General features: G+C 38.3%; 1 protein-coding gene across 2 annotated transcripts in view; it reads right to left on the reverse strand.

Annotated features, from left to right (window-relative positions):
• Window positions 1-2,925: 2,925 nt before the first annotated feature.
• The window catches only part of THSD4 (thrombospondin type 1 domain containing 4), a 339,077-nt gene continuing 317,737 nt past the window's right edge, over window positions 2,926-24,265 (reverse strand). For both annotated transcript variants that reach the window (XM_052808192.1, XM_052808193.1), the window contains 4 exons: window positions 16,956-17,129; window positions 13,502-13,681; window positions 10,528-10,672; window positions 2,926-9,120 (listed from right to left, as the gene is read on the reverse strand). In XM_052808192.1, coding sequence (XP_052664152.1) covers window positions 8,978-9,120; window positions 10,528-10,672; window positions 13,502-13,681; window positions 16,956-17,129 — 642 coding nt within the window. In that variant the 3' untranslated portion in view covers window positions 2,926-8,977. The remainder of the gene's footprint in view (window positions 9,121-10,527; window positions 10,673-13,501; window positions 13,682-16,955; window positions 17,130-24,265) is intronic.

The raw sequence follows: 24,265 nt of genomic DNA on the forward strand, positions 1-24,265 counted from the left end.
GGGAAGGGGGGGCGGGGAATCGCCGCTCGGGGGACTAGCTGGGTGTCAGTCGGCAGGTGGTGAGCAATTGCACTGCGCATCATTTGTACATTCCAATCCTTTCATTATTACTGTTGTCATTTTATTAGTGGTATCATTATCATCATTAGTTTCTTCTTTTCTGTTCTATTAAACCGTTCTTATCTCAACCCACAGGTTTTGCTTCTTTTCCCGATTTTCTCCCCCATCCCACTGAGTGGGGGGGAGTGAGTGAGCGGCTGCGTGGTGTTTAGTTGCTGGCTGGGGTTAAACCACGACAAAGGGTTACAAAGATGATTAAAGGACTGGAGCACTGCTCATACAAGGTGAGGCAGAGAGAGCCGGGACTGTTCAATCTGGAGAAGAGAAGGCTCGGGGGGGATCTTATCAATGCGTATAAACACCTGATGGGAAGGACTGAAGACGATGGAGCCAGGCTCTTCTTAGGAGTGTGCAGTGACAGGACAAGAGGCAATGGGCACACACCGAACAACAAACAGGAAATTCCATCTGAAAGTAAGAAAACACCTTTGGATGATATTCAAAACCCGACTGGACACTGCCCTGGGCAACCTGCTGTAGCTGATCCTGCTTTGAGCAGGAGGGATGAAGTAGATGGTCTCCAGAGGTGCCTTCTAACTTCAACCATTCTGTGAAGAGCTTCTAACTTTTTTGTGGATAGGTGTTATGCCACATTCTCTCTCTCTGCGTATATATACCTCAAAAAACCCCCACCAAAACCAACCAAATCAAAGGCGGCAGCTGATTCTTAATGCTCAGGCCAGCCTAGCTATTTTAGCAAATAGGTCAGGAAGATAGCACTGATTCTTCTGGTTTTGTTGCTCATTGGAACATGATCTGTGGAGAGGCAAAATTAAGTTTTTGGGTTAAGAGCAGTTCTTTGATTTCACCTCATCAATAAACTCTCCATAATGGTTTCCTTTGGTTCCCATTTCCTTTTATGACTATGTGGCTAGCCATAGCTACATAAGACCGCCTACATAAGAATATTCTGAACTGACAAATTAAAGTTTAACATGGAAATAGGCTGTGGAGTCAGGCGTTAAAGATGAGCATTTTGAACTCAACAATTAATCAGTGCAGGGTTGCATACAGCTTATGTAACTTCGGCTACAGCCTCTGTATTTAGACAGGTCCACTCTTCACACAAATCATGGAAAGCAGTGAACCCACTCTGTTTGTGGCCTGAAACAGGCAGCATCTGGTAATATGAAATACTTCTCATGCTACTCAGGCTTGAAGGCTCTGACAAATTACAACACATATCATGACCACCTCGCTTCTGAACAAAGATGAGGAAAAAAAAGTACTGCATCTGCTACAGGACTCCTAATTTCGCATTGCATTTTTATTTTAAACATAAAGAACACATGGGAGAAGAACAAGGAATTTATTATCTTAAAATTTTATGGCTTAATAATTCAAGTTCTACTTTTTTTTAAAAAACCAAATGTCTTTTAACCACTTACACACACAAGTCTCGGCACCTGCAGAGCCCAGAGAGAGAAACAAGCGCTGGTTTCCCGCCCGCGGCGCCCTGCTCCGCAGCCGCGGGGAAGGAGGCGCAGGCTGGTTCCGCGCTCACCCTGTCGGTGTGCACCTCCAGTTCTGCCCCAGATCGCGGAGGGGGGAACACACGTCCCGCTTCACCGAGACCAGTACTCTCCGCGTAAACCCGCTTAGAATACGCGGGGCGGGGCGCTCGGGCAGGGCTGCGGGCAGTCTCCCCTCAGCGCGGGGCGGGGCCGACCAACGGCCGCGGCAGAGCGCGCGCACGCCCACGCCCGCTCCTGAAGCAGCAGGCTCGCGCCGCAGAGCCGCGCTTTTGAGCGCGAAAGGCACGAGGCGGCGCTTCGCGGCGGCAGCGCGTGCCTCACCGCCCCCGCCCCCCCCCGCGCGCAGGCGCGAAGCGTCCCCGGGCACATCAAGTCTGTTTGATCTGCTCAATGCACCCGTAATGATGAATTTTGGAATAAAATGCTAACTCCAAATACTGGTCACTTCCACTTTTCTTGAACTGCGCAGAACTTCTCGTAACAGCAAAGATGAAAGGTCAAATAACATGAAGTTATCTCCAAAAAGGTTTAGGTATTGTTTTTCTCCCTTGGGATTTCACCAGTTTATAGTAAAATTATAATGAAATTTGTAATGAGCTGCCCATAGTGCTGGTCCAGTTGTGCCAGAGTGTGGAAAAAAAGGTACAGTCCTTCATCAGCTACCAAGAGAAATTCTGCCTAGAGCCTGCACGTTCCCTCAGCACCCACGATACTTGTTTTACAGTGTAAGACATCGTTTTATGGTAGGAACACGCTTCAGCTGCACCCACACTTAGAGTACTTCGCTGTCACATTGCTGATTTTTCACTGGTAATGCACTAACTCAAAATAGAAGCACTTACAAATGAAGAATTGCAAGATTCAAAAACTCGGAATGCCAGCTCAACCAAGGCATAGCAGGTGCTGCTGCTCCAGGGGGTTTATGTCCCACTTCCCAAAAATACAAACCAATTCCTTTGCCGAGTCTGCATGGGGAAGTGGCAGAGCTTCATCCTGCAATTTTACCCTACAGTTATATGAGGGAATATATTGGGGGCAAACCTGCACAGGAAATGAACAGGCCCTGACAGACCACCAGGAAATGGCCGCCTTTCCCCTGTGTCGTACGCGTGATTATCTTCGGAGCAGTCTTTCGGGATGTTGCTATCGCTTCTGCAAGGCTGTAACGCAGGTTATGCAGCCTTTTGCGACATCATTATATTTTGCCCACTCCTAAATCTGAGTAAGGATTCCCTTAGTGTGCTATACTCTTGTTGATGCCTGTACTTAATTCGCAAGAAACTCTGGAAGAACAAATCAAGCAAATAAGAAATAAATCATGTCACATAAATTAATCTTGAATTACTTTATTTTTCACAATAACAAAAAATAAATTAGTCATAAACAAAAATAGTTAACATTTTTTCATCAAAGAGAAAATGTATACAATATGAAAAGGATGCTGTACAGTCCTGGTTCAGGTGCATTGCCATGGATACATATTCCTGAACGAGTCAGAAAGCAATTTGCCTATACTCTCCCCCTTTAATTCACTCAAGGAATTGGCTAATCAGAAAGTTTAGAAAATTGTATTATGGATTTACAGTATGACATATATACAAAAATATATATGTAATACCTGTGCTATAAAATTCCCTAAAAAGCTGGGTTAGTATAATGAAAGAGCTGGACAAAATTTGAATGGTATATGTAAATAAATACATATTAGGTCCCTTTTAATAAAAAATCTGCCTATTCTAAATATTTGAAATATTTTGGTGCAGTGGCTTGTTCCATAGACACAGCTCAGAATTACATATTTCCCATAGACATCTTGTATTTACAAATAATGACAAAATAAGTTATAATAAAGTATATCCTTCTGCCAAAATCAATTATGAGGGTCAAGTAGACAATTTTATACATATTTAAAAAGTTAGTGTTTCTTTTGTCTCCATTCCTTCCTGATCCTCTATGTAGATCCTGAGTGACTACAATGGGACTTCACAAGCTCCTATGTACCCAACCCCTGCCAAGGCCACTGGTCTCACGAGACCCAAACACACCATGGACAAAACAGTTCAGGGCAAGTAGCAATGACAGACTGTCGCTGGAAGATCAATGATTTCTTAAAATTAAGCTCCCCTCCTCTCCAGATATAGTGGTAGATATCTATAACCCATTATGGTAAATAGGGATATAGAAGATGGGGAACTCACATTCTTAAAATCGTCTGGTTGCTAAAAGCTGAGAAGCAAAGAGCTGAGTTCAGGTCTGGTGTGAGTTCTCCTAAACGGAATTTTCTCCCTTTCACCAGGTCTGAATTTCACCCACACTACTGAGAAGTTATAATGATGACAAGTTTGCTTTAAAATATATTGAAAATGCTTAGTGGATGATTTTTCATTTCTGATATAATTATTTTACTCCATTTTCTAAACAACAGCTAATGTATCCCCCCCAAACACACTCTGTAAGCTTAGGAATAAAGGAAGTTTTCTTTTCAGTGTTCAAAATTTCATGTTTTGCGGTCCAGTTACAGACATGTACATGAATTATCTGCCCAATAGACAGAACAGCTCTTAAGAAGCTGAAGACACTAAGTGTAAGTCTCAAGAAAACCAGGTAGACACACAGTTTTTCCTTTCTGAGTGTGAAGAGGATAATCTTTTTTTATGCAATAGATGTTAGATGTGAGAATGAAGGGCCACTACATACTTCAATAGCTGTTCAATCACAGGTTCATTGCACAGGAATTAATTCAGTAGGTACTTTAATACTATGCATTTAAAACTAGCCAACATGGACACACACACACACACAGACAAATATCACTGGACTGGCAGGAATATAGCGCTCTCAATACCTGGGCTTATTTCTAACACAGATTCTTACCAACCAAATGGCCCGTTCAGGATTTTGAGTGATTCTGGCAAAATTGAATATTGTCATCCAAAGGACAAAAGGAGGGAGGCGAGATAAGACGAAGAGGAGGACACTTGTGGGTGTAAAAGGGAGACACATCAGCATGAGGATGAAGAAAAGCAAAGCCCCAGAAAGCACATTTTACTACTTATGGTGGTATAGATTATAAAGAGTGGAAGCAAAGTATTTCCTTCAGGAAGGCATAACCTCCCCTTTACTAGCCATAAGCCGTTTCCAGCATCTACCTCCTTCCTCCCTCAGTGGTGACCATTGGTGCCTTCTAGGACTCAGACATAAGACAAGCAGCAAGGTCCTGGCAATACTGCTGCCCCATGTGGTCTTCTGTTCTATGAGTTTCATGTACTTGAGTCACAGCTATAATGACCACTTTTATCAAGTCTATGAACAAGTAACCTAAAATATGTCTTTGCATTAACATGTCATTAACTTAACATGCTCTGCAACACACTGCTTTTTTTCTGTATAAAGGAACCAAACTCTGAACTACACCATATTGTCATGAAAGTGGGATCTAACCAACAACATTAATGTTAAACACTGCTTTATTCATACAGAAAGTTCTCCATTTGCTGAGGTATTGGGGAAAAAAAGAAAATAGATTATGCATGTAATGAGGAAGACACTAGTTCCCTGTGCAGGGATACTGAGGTAGTCCTGCATCGAGCCAGTGGGCATACACTACAGCTGGACTTCAAGGCTAGCAGGCTTGCAAGAACACCCATCTCCTGCACTGCACTCCCCAGCACTTGACTGCCTGCTAACAAGCCCTTTTCTAATTCAGAGCCCTAGGGACTGAAGGTCAGAGACACTAAAGCAAATATTAACTCTGTCTCATTGCTGGCCAAGTCAGACAAAGGTCATTCTCACAGGAGCAACCCTCATGCTTCCACGCCATCTTCTTCAGTTTTCTCAGCTAGTGAGAGAAAGGGAGAACTCCATGAATTCAGTGCTGCTAGTAAGGGCTCTCAAACTTGGCATGCAAGTGCTATAGTCAATTCAACCTACATATGCTTGGATCTGACATTGCGCAGGAGCTAGCAAACCCTGATGGACCCTTGATAACTTGATGAACAACTGCACCAGCAGTCCTCAATTCCAGAAGGAAAGTACTTTGAGACACACAGCCTGCTCTGGATCAAGCCGATTTTGGCCAGCTGCACGTCTGCAAGACATGAAAGCTGTATGCTGATTTTACCCCTATAAGCACTTAGGCTGCTTAGACTCTTTAAATCAACAATCTACAGCAATCTTCCTACACTTACTCTGGTCTTACTGGATTGTGTAAGGTGAAAAATCTTTAAGGCAAGGAAGCATTTTTTTCCACCATTCTGCAGGCTTTTGACCAATGTTAAAATATCAGAAAAAGAAATTAAAGCATTCAAACTCAGAAGCCTGCATCATTTCTTACTTACATTGGTTCTACACCTGCTCTAAGTCTACTGCATTCATTAAGGCCACCTCTGATTTACAGTGAAAGTAAAATCAGGCCCTTTGCAGGCATCATCCTAAACTGGTGCACTGCTCTATTAAAACAAACACTTCCTATAGTCACAATTTCAAAAGTGCACTTTGTGTGATGGTGAAATGTTAGCATAGCACTTACTTGGTGTAGATAATATTAATATTATCTGAAAAGAAGGGTTCATTACTTCATTTTGCAGGAACAACTATTTTGATTATGCTGACACAAAAGAAGAGATGATAAATGATTAAGTTCAGCAACATTCTGGCAGTTTCCTTACCATTAGATGTTTAATTAGATGAATCGATCTTTTTTGTTTTATCTGGTACATCTGAAAACTGTCCCTTTACTAAAGTACAATTTGTATAACCATAACTCACTGCGTTCAATTCACAAAGCTGTATACCTATATATAGGCGTAATACAGGGTTATATTGCTATGTGTATGTATATATTCTCTGATATTTAGCTCCTTTAGTGGCAGCTTAATGGAGCCTACAAGACGATAATCTTTGTAAAATAACCCAATGGCCATATATTCCAGAGCAGAATAACATATTTTATAAAAGACCAGGATCACCTGTCTATATGCTGAGTCACTGACTGTCTCACAGCCAAAAGTGTGTGCGAGCAGGTTATTTTCTATGAACTGATTGCAAACCTGATTACCTCTCTGCATTTCATTCGCCTTGTGGTTTTCAGAAAGCCTTTTTATGGAACAGGTATTTCCCTCAAGCTGACAGGATACACTTCCTTGGGACAAAAAAGACAACAGCAAAAATTATATACTGTATGTCAAGATTTGCTGCAATGAGATATCCAGACTAAAATCTGTATTTACAAATACTGGATTCCAGAGTTCTTTATGCTGCACTTTCTCCATACCATTCTTTGGTCAAGAATCTAAGGAATATCGTATGATCACAAATCTGTAAGTTATCTTCATGGATAAATCTTCATAATGCAGGGGAATAGGATTGTGAAAGATTCATGAACTCAAATGAAAGGTTTTCTAATTAGCGCTTCTGTTTCTAACAGCTTTATATCAATTGATTACAGTGAAAAAGCCCAAATCAAGGTGTACAGAAACAGCCAATGACATTATTAGTTTATAGTCACAAAGAGTAACTTCAAATTTTAGGGAAAACACTTCTTCATTTCACTTAGCCAAACAGTAGTAGTTCATCATGTCCAAATATATTTTTCACAAGTGACTGAATCAAAAAATCTAAGGTTTGTCTTAATCCAAGGCAGCTTTTAGCCTACAGGAATTCCACCTTCTGGTGGCTTCCAGCGCATGAACTGATGTGACTAGTACCACACTCAGCAACCTTTGCCTCCCAGTGCCCCATTCTCTCTTCCACATCCTCTCCACCAAAGCAGTAAGAAGAAAAGAATACACAATTAGGCTCAAACATGGCTCTTCATCAGTAGCAGGACACCTTAATCACTGTTGTATCGCATCACTGGGAGTGACTTAACATAGATTATTAAAACTGTTTTTCAACTCAGACAACAGGCACCTTAGAAATAGATGCATAGTTGGGCATCACTAATTTACAAGCAATATGCTGTAATAAACAGCTGAATAAGCAGAGGTGTTCATTTTTTTCCCTCAGCCTTATTTACACATTTGAAAGACCTCTCAGGTAACAGCTAGAGAATGTGCAGATTATGCAAAAGCTTTCATCTGCACTGCATAGCACATTCTATTTGCCTTTAGCAAGTCCCAAGGTTGAGTACAGTAATTGCAGAAATGAAAAATCACCACCTAAATTCAGCTCTAAGTCTGGAGTCTTTCTTGAGCAGTAGAAAAGGAGTGGTATGAACAGATCTGCAGGATGAAACATTGACTAAAAAAAGACAAGTATGTTGTAATAACTGATCAAAACCTGAAGAATGTCAATAGCTAAGATCTCCTTTTTACAGATACTCAGCTACTACACTCATACTGCTGCCTGATACTAAGAGTAACAGACTACTATAAAGCACAGAGGCCTGCATCCTTTGGTGGTTGTTTCAGAAACTGGTGACATAGCCAGACTAGGTCTGGACAAAGTACTTTGGTACGGTAGTTGTTAAGCAATAGTGCAGAGACAAGACATTAGGCAAGATACCAGTTCACTGAAATAACTGCCCTACAGGAAAGAGACCTTGCCAATGGCAACAATCACTTTTTTTATACCAGCAAAGGCTCTTCACCTTTCTGGTGAATCTGTCTCACTGACAGCTGCAGTTGTTAAAGACTTAGAAGGCTAGATACTAGTGGCACTCTGGTAGGTAATATATTTTAAAATCCATACAAAACTACAAAAGTGTAACTTCAAGAGTTTATGAATTAAATATAAAGGCACTTTTTGGCAGTCAAGTGTATATATGTTTGCTGCCTGAGGACAGGAAGTTAGTTCAAAGTACAACTGAGAGAGCTTAACAGTGACTCTAATTTATTATGAATGGACTGAAGTAATTAAAAATATACGTTCGAGTGCTAAGATAGTGATGATAAATGGGTCTTCAAGTGTCTGGTTCTTTGTGAAGTAATTTTTCTCATGTCCATGTTTCATTGATTTAGTCATCTAACTTAAGGCAGTCCAAAATACCGAGTAAGAGTAAGCACTCAGAAAATAATGCAGCAGCTGCATCCATACTGGTCAAATATCTCCAGTAATTGCCTGTGATTGATTTAGTTTTCATTAATTTCACAATACTATGGCTGGTATGTTCTTTAAATAATTATCTGATGAGCAGGTGCAAAGAATAGTATCATTAAAAATTAATGCTTTAAAAAGATCATGGTTTCACAACAAACATTTTAAAGAAGTTAACTGCACGATAACTGTAACTGAAAGGGTGTGAGATTTAACCATAGTCTTGATGTACTCAGCAATATAAAAGAACATCTCTAAGAAGCTAAAACCTGCTGTAGTCAAAACAGTAACTCTGTTCAAGCTCCATCCAAAGACTGACATTGCCGCTTTAAGTCGAAGAGTATTTGTTATCTACGTCCTAGAAACCCTGATTGTCTGTTTGCCACGCGTGTACAGGACGCACAACAGGCTGTTTTGTAATAGGTGTAGACACAGAGCCGGGCCTGAACCACCACGTTGCAATTGTAGTATTTATCTTTGCAGTTCTCATCTGTGGAGAAAAAGGGAGAGAGAAGAAACTGAAGAAAACAGTGTTAGAGCAACAAATAACCAATCCCCTTTCTTTTTATCATGTAAAATCCCTTGGACCTGTATTTAAACATTCATTGTCAGGTTAGAATAGGCTACCTATGCAAATAAGTTAGATTATTTGGGATTTTCTACATTTAATATAAAGATAAATAAAACTGTGGAAGAAATGTACCTATCCCCATTTATACTGTTGTGGGTTGGGGAGAAGGGGGGGGTGTTGTTGCTGGTTTTTTTAAACACAAAATTTGTCTTGAATAAAGCTGATAGGAAAGTATTCTTCACTCAGGTACCCATCCACTTCATTTTTAGCTTCCCAGCAACTAATCTCTTGTGGCAGCGTACAGATGGCACCAGAACCCGCAAATGTTATTTTCAGGTACTGACGAATCTAAATACTGGAAAATAGTAAACCATCTCCCTCCTTACAAATGGTTTAAAATAACTAGATTAAAAAAGACAAAAGTTCATGTACTTAACATTTCCCATTTTTCTAAGCTGTTAGGATGTGGTCTGTTCACATTTTGAAGTTTTCCTTTACAACCAACAGGGTTAGAAATACTCTTTAAGTGACAACTACAATTTTCATATGATCAGGTATGTAATCACAGAAACTGAGGTGTTAAGAAGAAGACTGAATGACAACAACACTAATAACAGATGTAAAAATGAGCAATCCTGTACCAATCTGTTTTAAATAAAGAAATAACAACACAAATACAATAAAAACTTTTTAATAATATTGGTATACCAGGGTTTTTATATAGTTATCTTAAATTATGTTGAAGAATAATTCTCAAATGAAAACTGTTGTAGTATGTAAGAGTTAGAACTGGTTCTAAATACTTGCATCTTCCTTTCCTTAGTCATTCTCATTACTATTAAAATCAAGTCTGTATGAGATGAATGACTAATTCCAATGCCAAATTATGTATATGTGTATATTTACTATATATAAAAGGAAATTGCTTAATTGCCCTTAATGTCTTAGTTTAATGTTATTGGGTCTTACAGAACCTGTTACCAAATACAGTATATCACACATGATCCTTTTTTTGTTTTAAAGACTGCCAAGAGAAACCTTTGAGAATGCAAAGAGGCTGCATAAAACCCTATATGTACCATTTTCACAGAAGCAGATTTCTCACATTCTCAGCAACTTTAAAAGTAAGCCAGTTTCTTACATGTTACAAGGAAAACGTTTCTCATCAGAAATGAAAACCTACTTTTACACCATAGAGAAGAGCTGTATTTTGTTTAAAAATAAAACCCTGAACTTGATAAAGAAAATATACTCTAAAACCTCTGCAAAATTATTAAATACTTTCTCCACTAGATGGAGTTAAAACAGAAGCTTCCTCTTCCTTACCTATTTCAGGGATACAATCTTGTGTGTTACATGGTTCTTTTTCTTCAGGTTTAAGCTGTGGATCACACTGAGTACTGGCTGTCATGTCATCTGATAGACACCGTACCTCTCGAACCCGAAATCCTCCTTCACAGGATTTGGAACACTGGAACACAAAAGCTGAAGTTCATGAAGACCATATGAGATGTGCAAATACAAAAAGAAAAAAATGGGAACCTTGAAGCCAGACCCAGGTATTGCTGTAGCCTTTTATCAACTTCACCACTTCTGTTGTTTTTTGTTTTCCAACTATAAAGTCCTTAACATACAGGTGCAATTTCATTAAAGGTTCAAAAACATTTTTGACCACAGGGGCAACAACTGGACAAGTGAACATGGTAGACACTGCGTAACTGAAAGCACGCTAGAATATTTCCCTTTCTGAATTTACTAGTTAGCTTCTTGCTTGTCTAATTAGTCTTGTTCTCTGATTATTTATACATATCTCCCAAATCTACTCCTTCCACAGCATTCATGTTTCTTACTTTAAGAACTTCCTGCACTGAACTTTACTACTTGACTGCACTACCCTCTTGCCTCCATTTATATACAATCAGGAATAATTTTAATTGTCTTTTTTCTAGCACTCAATTATTTTTCACTTCTTGCAGCACAACAATTTTACTAAGCATAGGTTTCTTTGAATTTCTAAAGAAAATATTTCTGTGCTCCTTCAAAGTCTGTTATGAAGCCAGAGACTTTTGTACTTGCTTGTCATGGTATTTTTAAAGCCAATTATTACACATTTCTGCCCATACTGAAGCAAATCCCCTGTTGACTTCAAGAATTTTGCCTGAGTGAGGTTTTTGAGATCTGGCTCACTGTCCAATTTGACCTAAATGCTCACAAACTTAATTAAACCTGTGTCATTTCTAATGATTAAAACCTTAATAGCCCCAAACTAGTAAGAATGTTTCCTTTCTGACTTTTTTGGCACAATTATTTCTTTTCCTAACGTCGCAAAACCAACTTATCGCTATCATAAAATCATATTGTAGCAAACTAACTAAAATATTCTCAATAATATATTCTTAAATTGCTCTTTCATCTTTAAGTACAACCTTTCTCCACTTTAGAAGAGACATAGCCCCCTGGAGACAGTAATGGAACACTTGCGGTTTTTGTATAATTACTCATTACATGCCTGTATAGAATATTGTAATTATCCCACATCCGACAATAAGTTCAGGTTTGTAGAGATCTTAAGCACTTAAAATGGAACAAAGACAGAATTTAGATGTTACATACAACACACTACACAAAAGCCAGCATTCTGCATCAGCCAGCCATTTAATCTCCATGACTGAGAGGCCATGCCATTTATACTAGGTTGCATAAAAAAGTCTGCTAAAGATATGAACTGGACAGTTTCAAAACCTAGTACAGGGGCTTTGAACCAGCTATTCTGCTCACAGCTAACCCCATAATCCTTTCTCTTCAGGTCTCACAGTAAGAAAGACCACATACTCTGTTGATAACAGTAACAATATCAGAAGGAGAATTGAAAAACACTTCAGAGTATGATCTTGTGAAACCTCAGCTAGCATACGTATTTGTTCCTACAGTGAAGATGGTCACAAAGGCTTAGAACTTTAAGGATTTTTAGACACCACTTCTTAGGAAGTAGGGACTTAAACAGTAACTAGGGATCTCTAAATAACTGTCAGATTCTGAGTCTTAGCACCTTGTTTCTTCTATGCCTGCCAAAGAGAGCATTTATTTTCACTTTCAGAAGGAATCTATCTGCCGCATTCTATGGATGCAGACAGCTGTTATCTATTGTGGCTACACACCTGCAGGTTCACATTTGAAAACAGGTTTGCTAAAGGGTTAGTTTAGGTTAAATAACTTTGCAAACAGCTCAGTAAAGAATCCAAAGAATTTCCAGCAACATGAAAGAACATACTTCAATCTACATGGCTTTATTATGAGCCTAACTTGGATGTTGTTTCCAAATAAACATCTATACCTACAATTAAGGAAGAAAAATCAGGATTCCTTTCAGCTGACTTATTTTGTTAAAACCATTCTACCTTCTTTTCTGCTTTCTAGTGCTGCCAGTAGGTGAGTCAAATAACTGAGCATTTAGTAAAAGGGAAAACCAAAATAATTTCTCTCTCATGTCATGTGGATGAGGTATTTCCAAAGGTTCCTGACTAAGGGAACTCAAACAGAAGGCATCTGAGGTGCTTCCACATTTCAGAGCTGTCATTCTGAATTTGATTTAAAGCTCAAGGAAAGGTGTAAATTACTGCATTAGATATGATGTCATCTAAGTAGTTTTCACACCATTTTTCATTCCAAGATGACAATGGACTTTCTGATTTTCATTTAGGAGAAAAACGTTGATTTTTTTGTAAAAATCCGGTAAGCTTTGTCAGGTATAGGAAATGATGGAAAGATAGATGAAACGAAAGGATTTTGTGGCACTGGTGAATTTAGCTTACACACTTCCAGGGGAAACTGAAGATACATGAAGCTCTACAGTAAGTTTTCTCTCAGTAAAGTTTTAAGTATTAGAGGGAAGAGTTTACAGTAAAATGTTATGGTAAAACTGACTTTAAAAACCAAATACATCCCTCATTCGTTATTAAATGCTCCCTAATTGTAATGAAACTAGAGGCCTGAAAAGAACTTCTAAGTGCACTACATAGTCCCATTAAGGGGCAAACCAACTTTATAAAACAGGAAGATTCTTGGAAGAAGAGATCAGTGATGAAAAGACAACTATGCAGTGTCTCCTTCTGGTCAAGATACTTCCTAACTTCCCTAAGTTCCAGTGGGTATCAGAGAGTATGCTTTCTTTTTAGGATTGTTCCTGTGCAAGATTGTCAATTTCATGATTAACAGTTTTATCCAAATGGTGTTCCCTTTCAATATACATGGAAAAAGATGTATCAAACAAAACTAGATATAGAAAACGTGATAGACTTACTGTGCTCCATTCTGTATGAAACCACTTAGATCCACAGGGTTTGAGGTAGCAGGATTGCTGACTGGGAGGTTTTTCCAAATATGAACATTCATAAGGGTTCAAGACATCAAAATTACCTTCAGTTTTCCTAACACAAATGACTTCTCTCTGTTGAGATCCACTGCCACATTCAGTAGAGCACTGTATCAGACAACAAAAAAAACGTGGTGGAATTTGTTATTCTACTTATGTCCTTCAACTTGTTTCCAAAGTAACATGTTTCTCCACATTATTTGTTTCTGAAATAGAACAACACACACACGTACACACACACATATACTTGCATTTTAAATGAATATTCAAACAGGAAAATTTGTAAAGTTTTGCTTATTCCCTATTCTTGGACACATACCTAGACACTAACATCAAAAATCCATTTCTTTTCCGTGTTCTTTCCTCAGTAAAATGAACTGTATCTTTCCTTCCATCACTGGCATATGTATGATTTAAAGAGAAAGGAAAAGGGTAAAGTATTCCTTAAGCTCCTACAGTAGGGTTTTTATCTCTCAGAACCAGAATAGTAGCCTAGATAAACCTTCGGTTATTATTATTTTTATGTAGTACTAACATAGTAGCCAGCAGTCCCAGTTAGGAACCAGGACAAGAAAATGCTGAAGGATATAGTAATGACTTAATTCATCAAGTGACTAATGACTATAAGGGTCAGGTACTACGTATTTAATTTTTAACCTTAAAAATGGTTACAGCAGTGTTGCAGTTTAACCCCAGCTGGTAATTAAGCACCATGCAGCTGCTCACTCACTTCACCCCCACACAGTGGGATGGGGGAGAGAATCAGAAAAAAAAAGGTAAAACTCGTGGGTTGAGATGAGAACAGTTTAGTAGAGCAGAAAGGAAGAAACTTATAATGATAATAACAATAATAAAATGACAATAATAATAATAAAATAATTAGAATATATAAAACAAGTGATGCACAATGCAATTGCTCACCACCTGCTGACCGATGCCCAGTTAGTCCCCAAGCGGCAATTCCCCCCAGTCCCACTCCCCCCAGTTTATATACTGGACATGATGTCACACAGTATGGAATACCCCTTTGGCCACTTTGGGTCAGCTGCCCTGGCTGTGTACCCTCCCAACTTCTTGTGTCCCTCCAGCCTTCTTGCTGGCTGGGCACGAGAAGCTGAAAAACCCTTGACTTAGTATAAACACTACTTAGCAACAACTGAAAACATCAGTGTGTTATCAACATTCTTCTCATACTGAACCCAAAACATAACACTATACCAGCTACTAGGAAGAAAATAACTCTATCCCAGCCAAAGCCAGGAAAAGCAGTTAAAACTGTACTTCTCTGAACTTTTATTCCACGTGGTACCACAGACTCAAAACATATTTCTAATTATTTTTATGAAGAAGATGACATATGACTGTAAGTGTCAGGCTTTTGGAGAAACCTAAAAGTGTAGTTTTACCTGTAGCTACACAAAGAAACTGGTATTTATTTTTCCAATAAGAAGAGAAGCATAACTTACTTTCTCCATAAACAGTGTTACTGCTTCTTGCTGAAGCAGGATTGTATGCGCTGCACTAAACCTTTGAGGGTTATAAGGTTAGAGCACAGTTTTGCAGCTTTACAAACCCCACATTCTGTGTGGTTTTTAGAAAATGCCTTGATCTGTCAGGGTGTTCTTTTCATGTTTGCAAGTATCTATCTGATACAGTGCTGGTTCCAGTTCTGAAAAGCAAATTTGACTCACATGGACTCTTACTGCCCATTTAAAGGTTAAATACACACACAGTACTGTTCCTGGCACTTAAAAAGGTTTTTAGAAGATGATTCCAGCAACACATTGGTTTCTACGTTGCGTAAAGCTCTATGATTTTCAAAGGATTTTTCTAGCCTAAACCAATCAAATATTATTAAAAGTGGCGACTTTGTTTATATTTTGGGTGGAATTTATGATCCCTTTACCAGATACCCACAAAAACCTTGAGCTGAATGAAGAACCTTGAGATGAACCCACCCAAATAAATTCTACAGGAAATAACGTAACTGTGCTTCCTTTAACACTGAGCATCTCTGTCACTGCTCTCTTTTAATGGTTCATCCAAAAGACAGTATCTTAACATTCAGCCTTAGCTCTAGCAGAGTATAATACATAAGGTCATCCACCAGTGCTCCTTCCTGCTCTGGTCTACTGCCTGCTTTCATTTTGGTATTTAAAAGTCAGGATTTGCCTGTCAGATACTTCTTTTAGATAACATACAGCAAAGGCTTTGTACCCTTGGTATGCATCAAACAATTCAATCTAATGCAAAGAAAGAAGGTGAATTAGCTTAAAAGAACACGAAATTGTAAAGGATGGAAACTTTCTTATTCTCAACAGAATGGGGAGAGTTAGGATGACTTTACTGAATGCTTCTCTCTGTGGTAGCAAGAACGGATACAAAGTTCCTATTCACCTGCACTGAGTAGTGTGAGTAACCCAGATTTTATCTGTTATTAGAACTGCAGCTAAGTATGTTTTAAATATGAATTTGTTTTTACTCTTACACAGTACAAATAATTATCACTTACACTCGAAAGCATTAGCATAGTAGTAGCCCTGTAATCTCCATCTCAGCTGTACCAGTTTAATTTCCAACTCCTTATCACCTGGAAGGATCTTGGAATCTGAAATGCAGTGAGTTAACAGCACAGCCCAGACACTTTTCCCTAAGAACTCCATGAAGTGCTGGTACCAGCAGTCCAAAAGGCTCTCTAGGCTGTATGAGAGCCTACACAAAGGGATGTAAATGTCTGGGCATCCGCTGACAGCTTCTGAAATGTCTTTGTTCCTGACAGCAGAAATGTTTATTTAGAAGAGAAGGACTATTGAGATGTGGATCAAGGGAAGAGTTTACCTTGAGGAAAGAGCATCAGGATACAGGCCACTAACCAAATTTTGTTCTTTTCATCTATTATCATGAATTTCAACACAACAGTACCGAAGCCAACTTTTGGGTTTAGCCATTGTTTTTTGTCTTATTTATCTCTTGGAAATTCCCTGTATATATCTATATATCAATATATCTATCTCCCTGCAGATATGCATGATCACAAACGCTCTGCTTTAAAAGGTGAGAATCTGTTGCTTTAGCATTCACCTGAATATGCTAAGCAGCTTTCTGTTATCTTTCATTTTATAAATACACCGTGTCAGTAGATGAGAAATAAAAAAGAAGGTACAGAGGGAGAGAAGAACAAAATCTAATTTTCATCAAAGTGAAAAACCAGCAGGTGCTGAAAAGTATTGAACATCAACTCAGCAAAATAGAGAAAAAAAAAATCCAAATATTCCACCGAGCTGTAGAAATACCTGACAGCACACATCTTCATTGCACAAAAATATTTTTTAAATTAAAATACCAGCAGAAAATAAATACTTATGTTCGATATAGAGCTTACTTGTGTCCAGCCCCCAGCAAACCACTCCACTTTACCAGCACAGGGTCCATTATTACAGGGAGTCGTTTCAGAGGGTCTGTTATTGCCACAGCCTTCCAGAGGCAAACTGCTGACATGGTTCGTCATACAAACCACTGAACGCGTACGGACTCCATCACCACATTCCGCAGAACACTGGGGAGAAAAAGACAGAACACGTTCACTAGTCCATCCTCCAGACAGCACAATGAAACGAGGAAAAGCAACAATCACGAAAAGTAAATGATTTATACAAAGTCTATTATTTTTACTTGTAATTCAGCTGTAGCAAATTATCTTACAGTTTCATACTTTTGAATACACTACAAGTAGTACCTGTCCTTCACAGTCACAAATGAAAGAAACTGAAGGATTAGGGAAAAAAGAAATCTGGTTTTTTATAGCTTTTAATTAGCTTTCTTACTTCTCCTTCCTTCTTCCTGTCTGTAAATTCTTTCAGTTTTCATTTTATTCATCTTTTTGCATACCAATTAACAGATCTGAGAAGGGATAATTTCAATAAGCAGCTTTTCAGACAGCAGTCATATTTCAGCCTTTACATTGTTCTAGGAGTTTCTGCTCTGACCATTCAAGCTGTCAGCCAGGTGAACTCTTACACTGGTTAAAAGGACAAGGCTAGGGCTAGGAAGACTCTGAGGGCTGTGGCACTGGTAGTAAAATGACTGCAAAGTGCATCCTCAAACTTTTCCATATAATGAGTTGACAGAGTGTGAGAGCACAATAAAGTAGAAAAAGATAAAATTTTTTTGACAGGTGCTTTCAAAAGATTCAGGTAAATCCTCAGCAAATAATTGTAACTACCACTAATTATTGCCCAGCCTGTTTCAACTGTAAGTTGTTAATTAGTTGTTTAGCAGAAGTGTTAATTAGTTAATTAGTGTTAATTAGCAGAAGAGGTGAATGTAGAAGTTTATGTAAATTCAATGTTGCTTTCTAATTATATGACTTCCCAGTAACTAACATTCACCATTCTCAGATTTTCGCTGCTAAATTCTGAAAGCTCTTAATAAATAGTGATATGCAGATTCTTATGTCACATATTCAGATATAGTATGCATGTCATCCATAAATCATGCAGGATAAATTCCACTTATGCCATTACAGTTTGGTCATTTCATCTACTTCAGTGGGAAAGTCTCCAATATTCCACTGTTCTAGGCAGCATCAAACTATTGACATTTAAGAAACAGAAACATGCCAGGGAAATAATCCATTCTTGTGTTAGACTGGGGTTTTGTTGCTCAATTCTTTCTTAATCTTCCCTTTCTTTCTTTTGCTTTTAAAAGGCATTTGGCATTTCATGTCTAGACCATTAAAATAAAAAAAACCGCATGTGCAGCATGCTGAAAGATATGTATATAATTGAATTTAAACAATTAAAAACAATTATATTACACAGGCAAAGAAAACCACAAATAAGGATGTAGTATATGGGAGAAAAAGATGCATTTGATTGACATTTCAGATTTTATTCTTAACATACAATGTAATTAGTTAGGAGAAACTGTCTATTACTTCCACAATGAACAGTACATTCCTTGTGAATAAATGTAACTCTGTATTGGAATATTTTTTTAAATTTTATTGAAAAAAAGTAAGAATGATTCAGAGAACTGGTAATGAGACACAGAGTTGACCAGTACCTTGATTTGCCTCCCATCGGTAAAAATGTAAGGGTTCACATCCAGTAGTTCAACTACAGAACAGCAGATGCCATGATAGCACCGCTATTAATAATGGAATTAACTAATACAGTCATCCATCTTCTGAAAAGAGAGACCCGTGACTGAATGTACAGTTGGTTGCAAACTACTCTTCACTCACTTGCACTGAAGAATACTGGTTATTTGTGTGAAACATGTAGCCACGTTATATTTATTCCACAGATACAGTATAGAAAAACATTTTTCCTATCAGCAAGTTAGCTTCTTTCACAAGATGTTCAAACAGAAGGGCAAAGCTTTACTGAAATGGAATCCCCGGAAAACTAAAAAAGTGATTCAACTTTTTACAAGTCATTTTTTTAACAAACAAAACACAATTTTGGTATAACTAAAAATTCAGAATTTAAAGAGATGCTTATGTACTCCACAGAAATAGGAAAAAATTGCTCATTTCAGTTTGAAATGGTTTCTTCCTCCATCTGCAAGATCAAATAATTAAGTTTCGCTTAAATGATGCCTGTAAGTAACATAATGAACCTTTTTTGTTGGTGGTGCACAACAAAATTTTCCACTTTCACACAGATATGTAAAATATACTTAATCTCCTCAGCAAACCAGATCTGATGCCTAAAGAGCTCTTTTCAAAGTAAACTGGCAAAATCTTGATGTAAATTGTGCTAGTAGTGAGCATTTTCCCATTTATGTGAACTAAAACTAAACTAAACTAAACCCATTTCAAACAGTCCACTCCTAGGTAAACTGACTGTTTAACTGAGCCCCATAAGATGGCTACTTTTCAAATCCACTGTACAGAAATAAATTTTGTGGTTGTTCATATTTTATCCTCGGCAAGTATGTTCAATTATATTACGCATAGAGAACTATGCATATACTCTGCAAATACTTTTCTTATTTCTAACTAATTTTCATTTGACAATCTAATTTGCTTTTCTCCTTTGCAAGCCAGAGCTGGGAACAAGTTTAGTCTACAAAGTCATCCAGAAAATCTCCATAGTCTTATGTTTTAAATGATTATGCATGAACTAGGCTTACATATCAAATAACAAAGGAAATACCAAATGGGAAGGTATAGGGTTGTCCCACCCTCTGCTGCAAGATTTTACTACAGATTAACTACCCTCAAAGGATTTACAAAGCAAACTTAAACCTGAATGTTTCTGCATTAAGTATTTGGTTTTTCATGTTTTTTTCTTCCTTTCAGTAAAAATCTTCCATGTGAAAGCCATGATTTCCAAAGCCCAAGGCAGAGAATAAGGAGTGTTTGGATAATGAATCCTCTCCCTTTGGTTTTCACAACTGACACACCCACTACTTTCAATTCTGCGCCATTGATTTGTTGCATTAAATACATAGTAACTGCCATAACATAACATTGTATGGCATGAGGAACTTTCACAAGCTGCAACTTCTCTGTTCTGGTCCTATTATTAAAGATATTTTGTTTCACTGTCTTGTTTTAATTGGCAGAAATTCCTCAGAAACCTTAGTCTGTGGAACACCCTCCCTAGATTTAAGGAGTCTGCCATTTCTCCTCTTCCTGAGGTCCTTCCCTCATGAGTTCAGTTTCAGAAGCTTTCCATTCCCATTAAAAACTAAAAATAAAAAACCACCCCTAATCCAGTGCTCTGATAGTTGTCAGAAAACAACTGTAACAGCAGTGCAGGAAAGTAAGGCTAGTTCCTGCAAACTTGGAAAACTGCAAGTGGAAGCCTGAATTTTTGTCACAGCCACAGGGCATGGTAGAGCAAAAAAACCCTTTAACAGTGCCAGTTCCCTTTCACTAATGGCCAGCCCTACTCATTACCCTCAACTGGGGCAATAGACCACAAGAAAGAGGCAGCAGGAAATCTACCAGAACTCGAGAGTCCTTTCTCCCAGGTCTCAGCATCATTGCTAGCCTTAATTAAATTTTTAAACAAGAACCAATTGAGTTCTGGTAAAACGTCCCCATTTGTGCAAGATTTCTGTCTACCACACTTCAACCTTCATCATCTTAATTACTCCCCACAAGATAGTAAAGTTTTTTATGAATCATCCTAATGTTACACTACTGCAAAAAATAAAAATGAAGATCTATATTTGAAACACATTCATGAAACCCTTTAGCATTATTTGACCTACTCTGACAAAATCCCTTTCAGAAGGGATTTTAGAAGGATTATATAACCTTTGTTTTCCCAATAATAAACTAAGAATTGTATTTCAGAACCTCACTTCTGCAGCAGTTCCAAGACTAGGAGCAGATTTTCAAAGGACATAAAACTGTTGAGAGCAGCCTTGATTTGTAAAAAAAAAAGTAAAAAAAAAAAGTAAAAAAAAAGGGGGGGGGGATGTAGTCAGAAACACAGAAATATCCTTATGTATTGCCAAAACACTTTCTGATATCTGGATTTAAATTATTTCCCTTTAGAGTGCATCTATGCATACAGTAGGTACTGGATCAGAAGTCAAACTATCCCTGTATTTAGTCTAGCAGATCCATGGTACACTTCCAAGGTAACAAAAGTTTTGAAATATGGTCTTAGAATTTTTGGACGCTTCAGCTGGATCATGATTGCTTCTACATACGCACTGTTACTTTCTTTGCATGTAATTGGTAACACTGTTGGTACTTAGATATTACTCATGCTCTCTGAAGTAACATTAAGGCACAGACTTCTTCACTATTCTGGCTCACACAACAAATAAGTATCACTTCCCTTGGGAGCTGTAAGGACTTCTCAGGGCCCGAGTGCACTAATATGCCTTACTGGCCCTGACCAGTCTCACCTCGGCCCCTGCCACACCACTGCCCATGGCCCAGGGTCTCCATTTAACCTCAGCCCTGGACCATCAGTCCCCATTTGAGCTTTATCAGAGATGTCCCCAACCACAGCCTGGGCATGGGCCTTGTTGATCCCTCACCCTTGGACTCACTTCCCAGCTTGACCTTGACCCTGCCTCATTACCGTGGACCTGCCCCAGGATCACTGGGCTGTGTCTAACCCTGGCTACTGGCACTCAACCTGAGCTGTGGATTGATTTCCCAGCTTGACCTTGGACCTGCCTCATCACCGTGATCTTGCCTGATAATCTGGACTCCCATTTGCCCCTGCCCTGCTGACCTAACTGGGATACTCTGGTCCCTAGCTGGCAAGGTTCCTCCCTGCCATGCAGACTTTTATATGCTAATTTTCATCTCAAGCAGCTGAATTGTGACAAGGAGAGACCAGGTCTAGAGAAGGAAACAGAAATCTCTGCAGGTCCTGGCTGCCCTTCTATCAATGTCTCCTTCAAAACTCTCCTGGTTATATGTTTCATTGCAGATCATGAAGTGAGTTACCAATTTATACATAAAGAATGCAAAACTTGTATTTCCATATGATACCCACATGAAATCAATGGAAAGGGGTATTTTATCTTGTTTTCATTTTATACTGAAAGTAAACAGCGATAATCAAAAATAACAAAACACCTGCACAAGCTCCATGGTGGTCTCTTTTCCCTTGTTTTTTTTCAGGATCTAGGAGATTTTATGTGAGCTATCCAGATTTAACTAAAAAACAGTGAAAGAAGAGTGTGAGCTACAATATTCATTGGTGGTTCCATATTTGAGTGGTCAACAAACTCACTTGTACCTGTTAGGTAATGCTTTAGGATTGTGAGGAATAAAGCATTGATTTTTACGAAGCATGCTACAGTTCTCTAATGGAGGATATTACAGAAGCATTGCTGTTACTCCTTTTAATGAAGAGTGAAATCCAGAGCATGCGTTTGATCTGTTTTGATTTTGTTCCCTGATGTGCAGCATTTTTTCTTTCTTCCCAAGATTTTATTTTGGCCTCAGAATCTCATTAACATCTAAGAATTGTTTGTATTTTGGCTTCTTTTCTAAGTGTGCTCTAAACATAAAATGAGAAACAAATGAACAGAGGAGATGGCAATGAGGAATAAACAAAAATGCAAGAGGGGAATGCTCCAGTTAGCTGGAAGGAAACACCCATGAGTCTCCCCTTGCTGTAAATCAGGAGAATGCAGTTTCCCATTCTGACCCATAGGAGAAGTAAACTTTCCAGCAACTAGAGCTGTCAAAGAATCAGTCATGTAAAATGTTTGCAAGAATCTTATCTGCTCCCATCAATCCAATTTTGTTGCTAACTTCAGTAAGGTTCACCAGCTTTACTCTACTGATTAATGGATGCAGTTTGGTGGAACTCTACCTTTTTAATGCAGCATAACATCTTAAGAGAATTATGAGACAGGAAGCCATCTTTCTACAAACGCACGTAAAAATATCACAAAAGTTTGTCCAGATTCTCTATAATCAAAAGGCGTTAAAGATCATGTAGAAGACAAAGCCATAAAACTTAAGTTAATTCTCTTATTTATACTCAAGATAGAATAATAAATGTAAAGACAGTCACATACAAAGTAAGATGAGTCTCACTTCGCTGCTAGAGACTTTTAACCTGTAATCTTTCCCACTGAAGTGAGTAAAAATTTGTTTCTCTCAGGATTGAGCCTGGGAGATATCAGAATATATGTTTAGATCTACTTCAAAGACAAATAACAGAGCATATACTTTTCAGAAAATAAGGGTTTGTTTCTTAAGGATGAATGTTTTCCTTCCTTCCTTTACTGTTCCACCAGTTTGCGCATGGTAGCTATACAACTCACGAGCTTTGCAGGTAAAAGTGTGTGTGTGTAACATACATACAATGGACTCTGATACCTGTTTATCAAAATAACTCAAATCAATAACTGTATTGTTTTAGGAACATGGAGGGTTTTTTAATTACTTAGGATTAATTATACGTATAAAGAATCAGTCTGTGCAGTAACTGAATCCAAGAAGGTCAATGCCATGGTGGGGAAACGGGTGGGCCATAAAATACATAAATATATGTTGTGGGAAAACAAGACAGGAGAACATGGCGAGAAGGCAGCCAAGTGTTATTTATGGAGTAAACCTACATATAGCCCACCCTGGGAAGGAGACACAACTACAAACAACTCTGTATATACTCTGCAGGATTTTAAGTGCACATATGTTGTATTGCAGAAGCTATATTTAGGGAAATTTAATGATATAATCTTCCAGTTCAGAACCACAGAAACCATTAATGAAAATGAAGGCAACTAACACGATTTTGCATCAATTAAAACTTTGCAAGGTTTCAGTAAAATAAGAAAACCCCAAATCTTTCCACCAATCCTAAATTAGATCCTGTCCTTTTCTTAAAACTCAGCTGTGACTATTCATCTCTTTCTCTCCCTGGCTTAAAGAATACCCTTGTCAAATTCTGCACAAATATATATCACAGCTATCAAATCCTGAAATTTAACATCTGTTGGCAGCAAAGACAATTGTAATTTTTGTGTTACTGTGCTTTTTCGCTAATTAACCAAGGCTATATTGTAATGCCCCATGCATCACATAAATCCGGACATGGAAGTTTGATATATCCCTTGCTGAAAGAGAAAGTGTGTGCCTAACTGATCTCTGACAGGCCTCTGGAAATCTGTACTTGCTGATGTGCAACAGTACACATTAAGTGTTTGCAAAATGGGTTCAGAAAAGTACAGGCCAGGCCTTCTCTTATGGCT

This window comes from Harpia harpyja, chromosome 14, assembly GCF_026419915.1.
Source record: "Harpia harpyja isolate bHarHar1 chromosome 14, bHarHar1 primary haplotype, whole genome shotgun sequence".
In the NCBI taxonomy this organism is placed as follows: Eukaryota; Metazoa; Chordata; class Aves; order Accipitriformes; family Accipitridae; genus Harpia; species Harpia harpyja.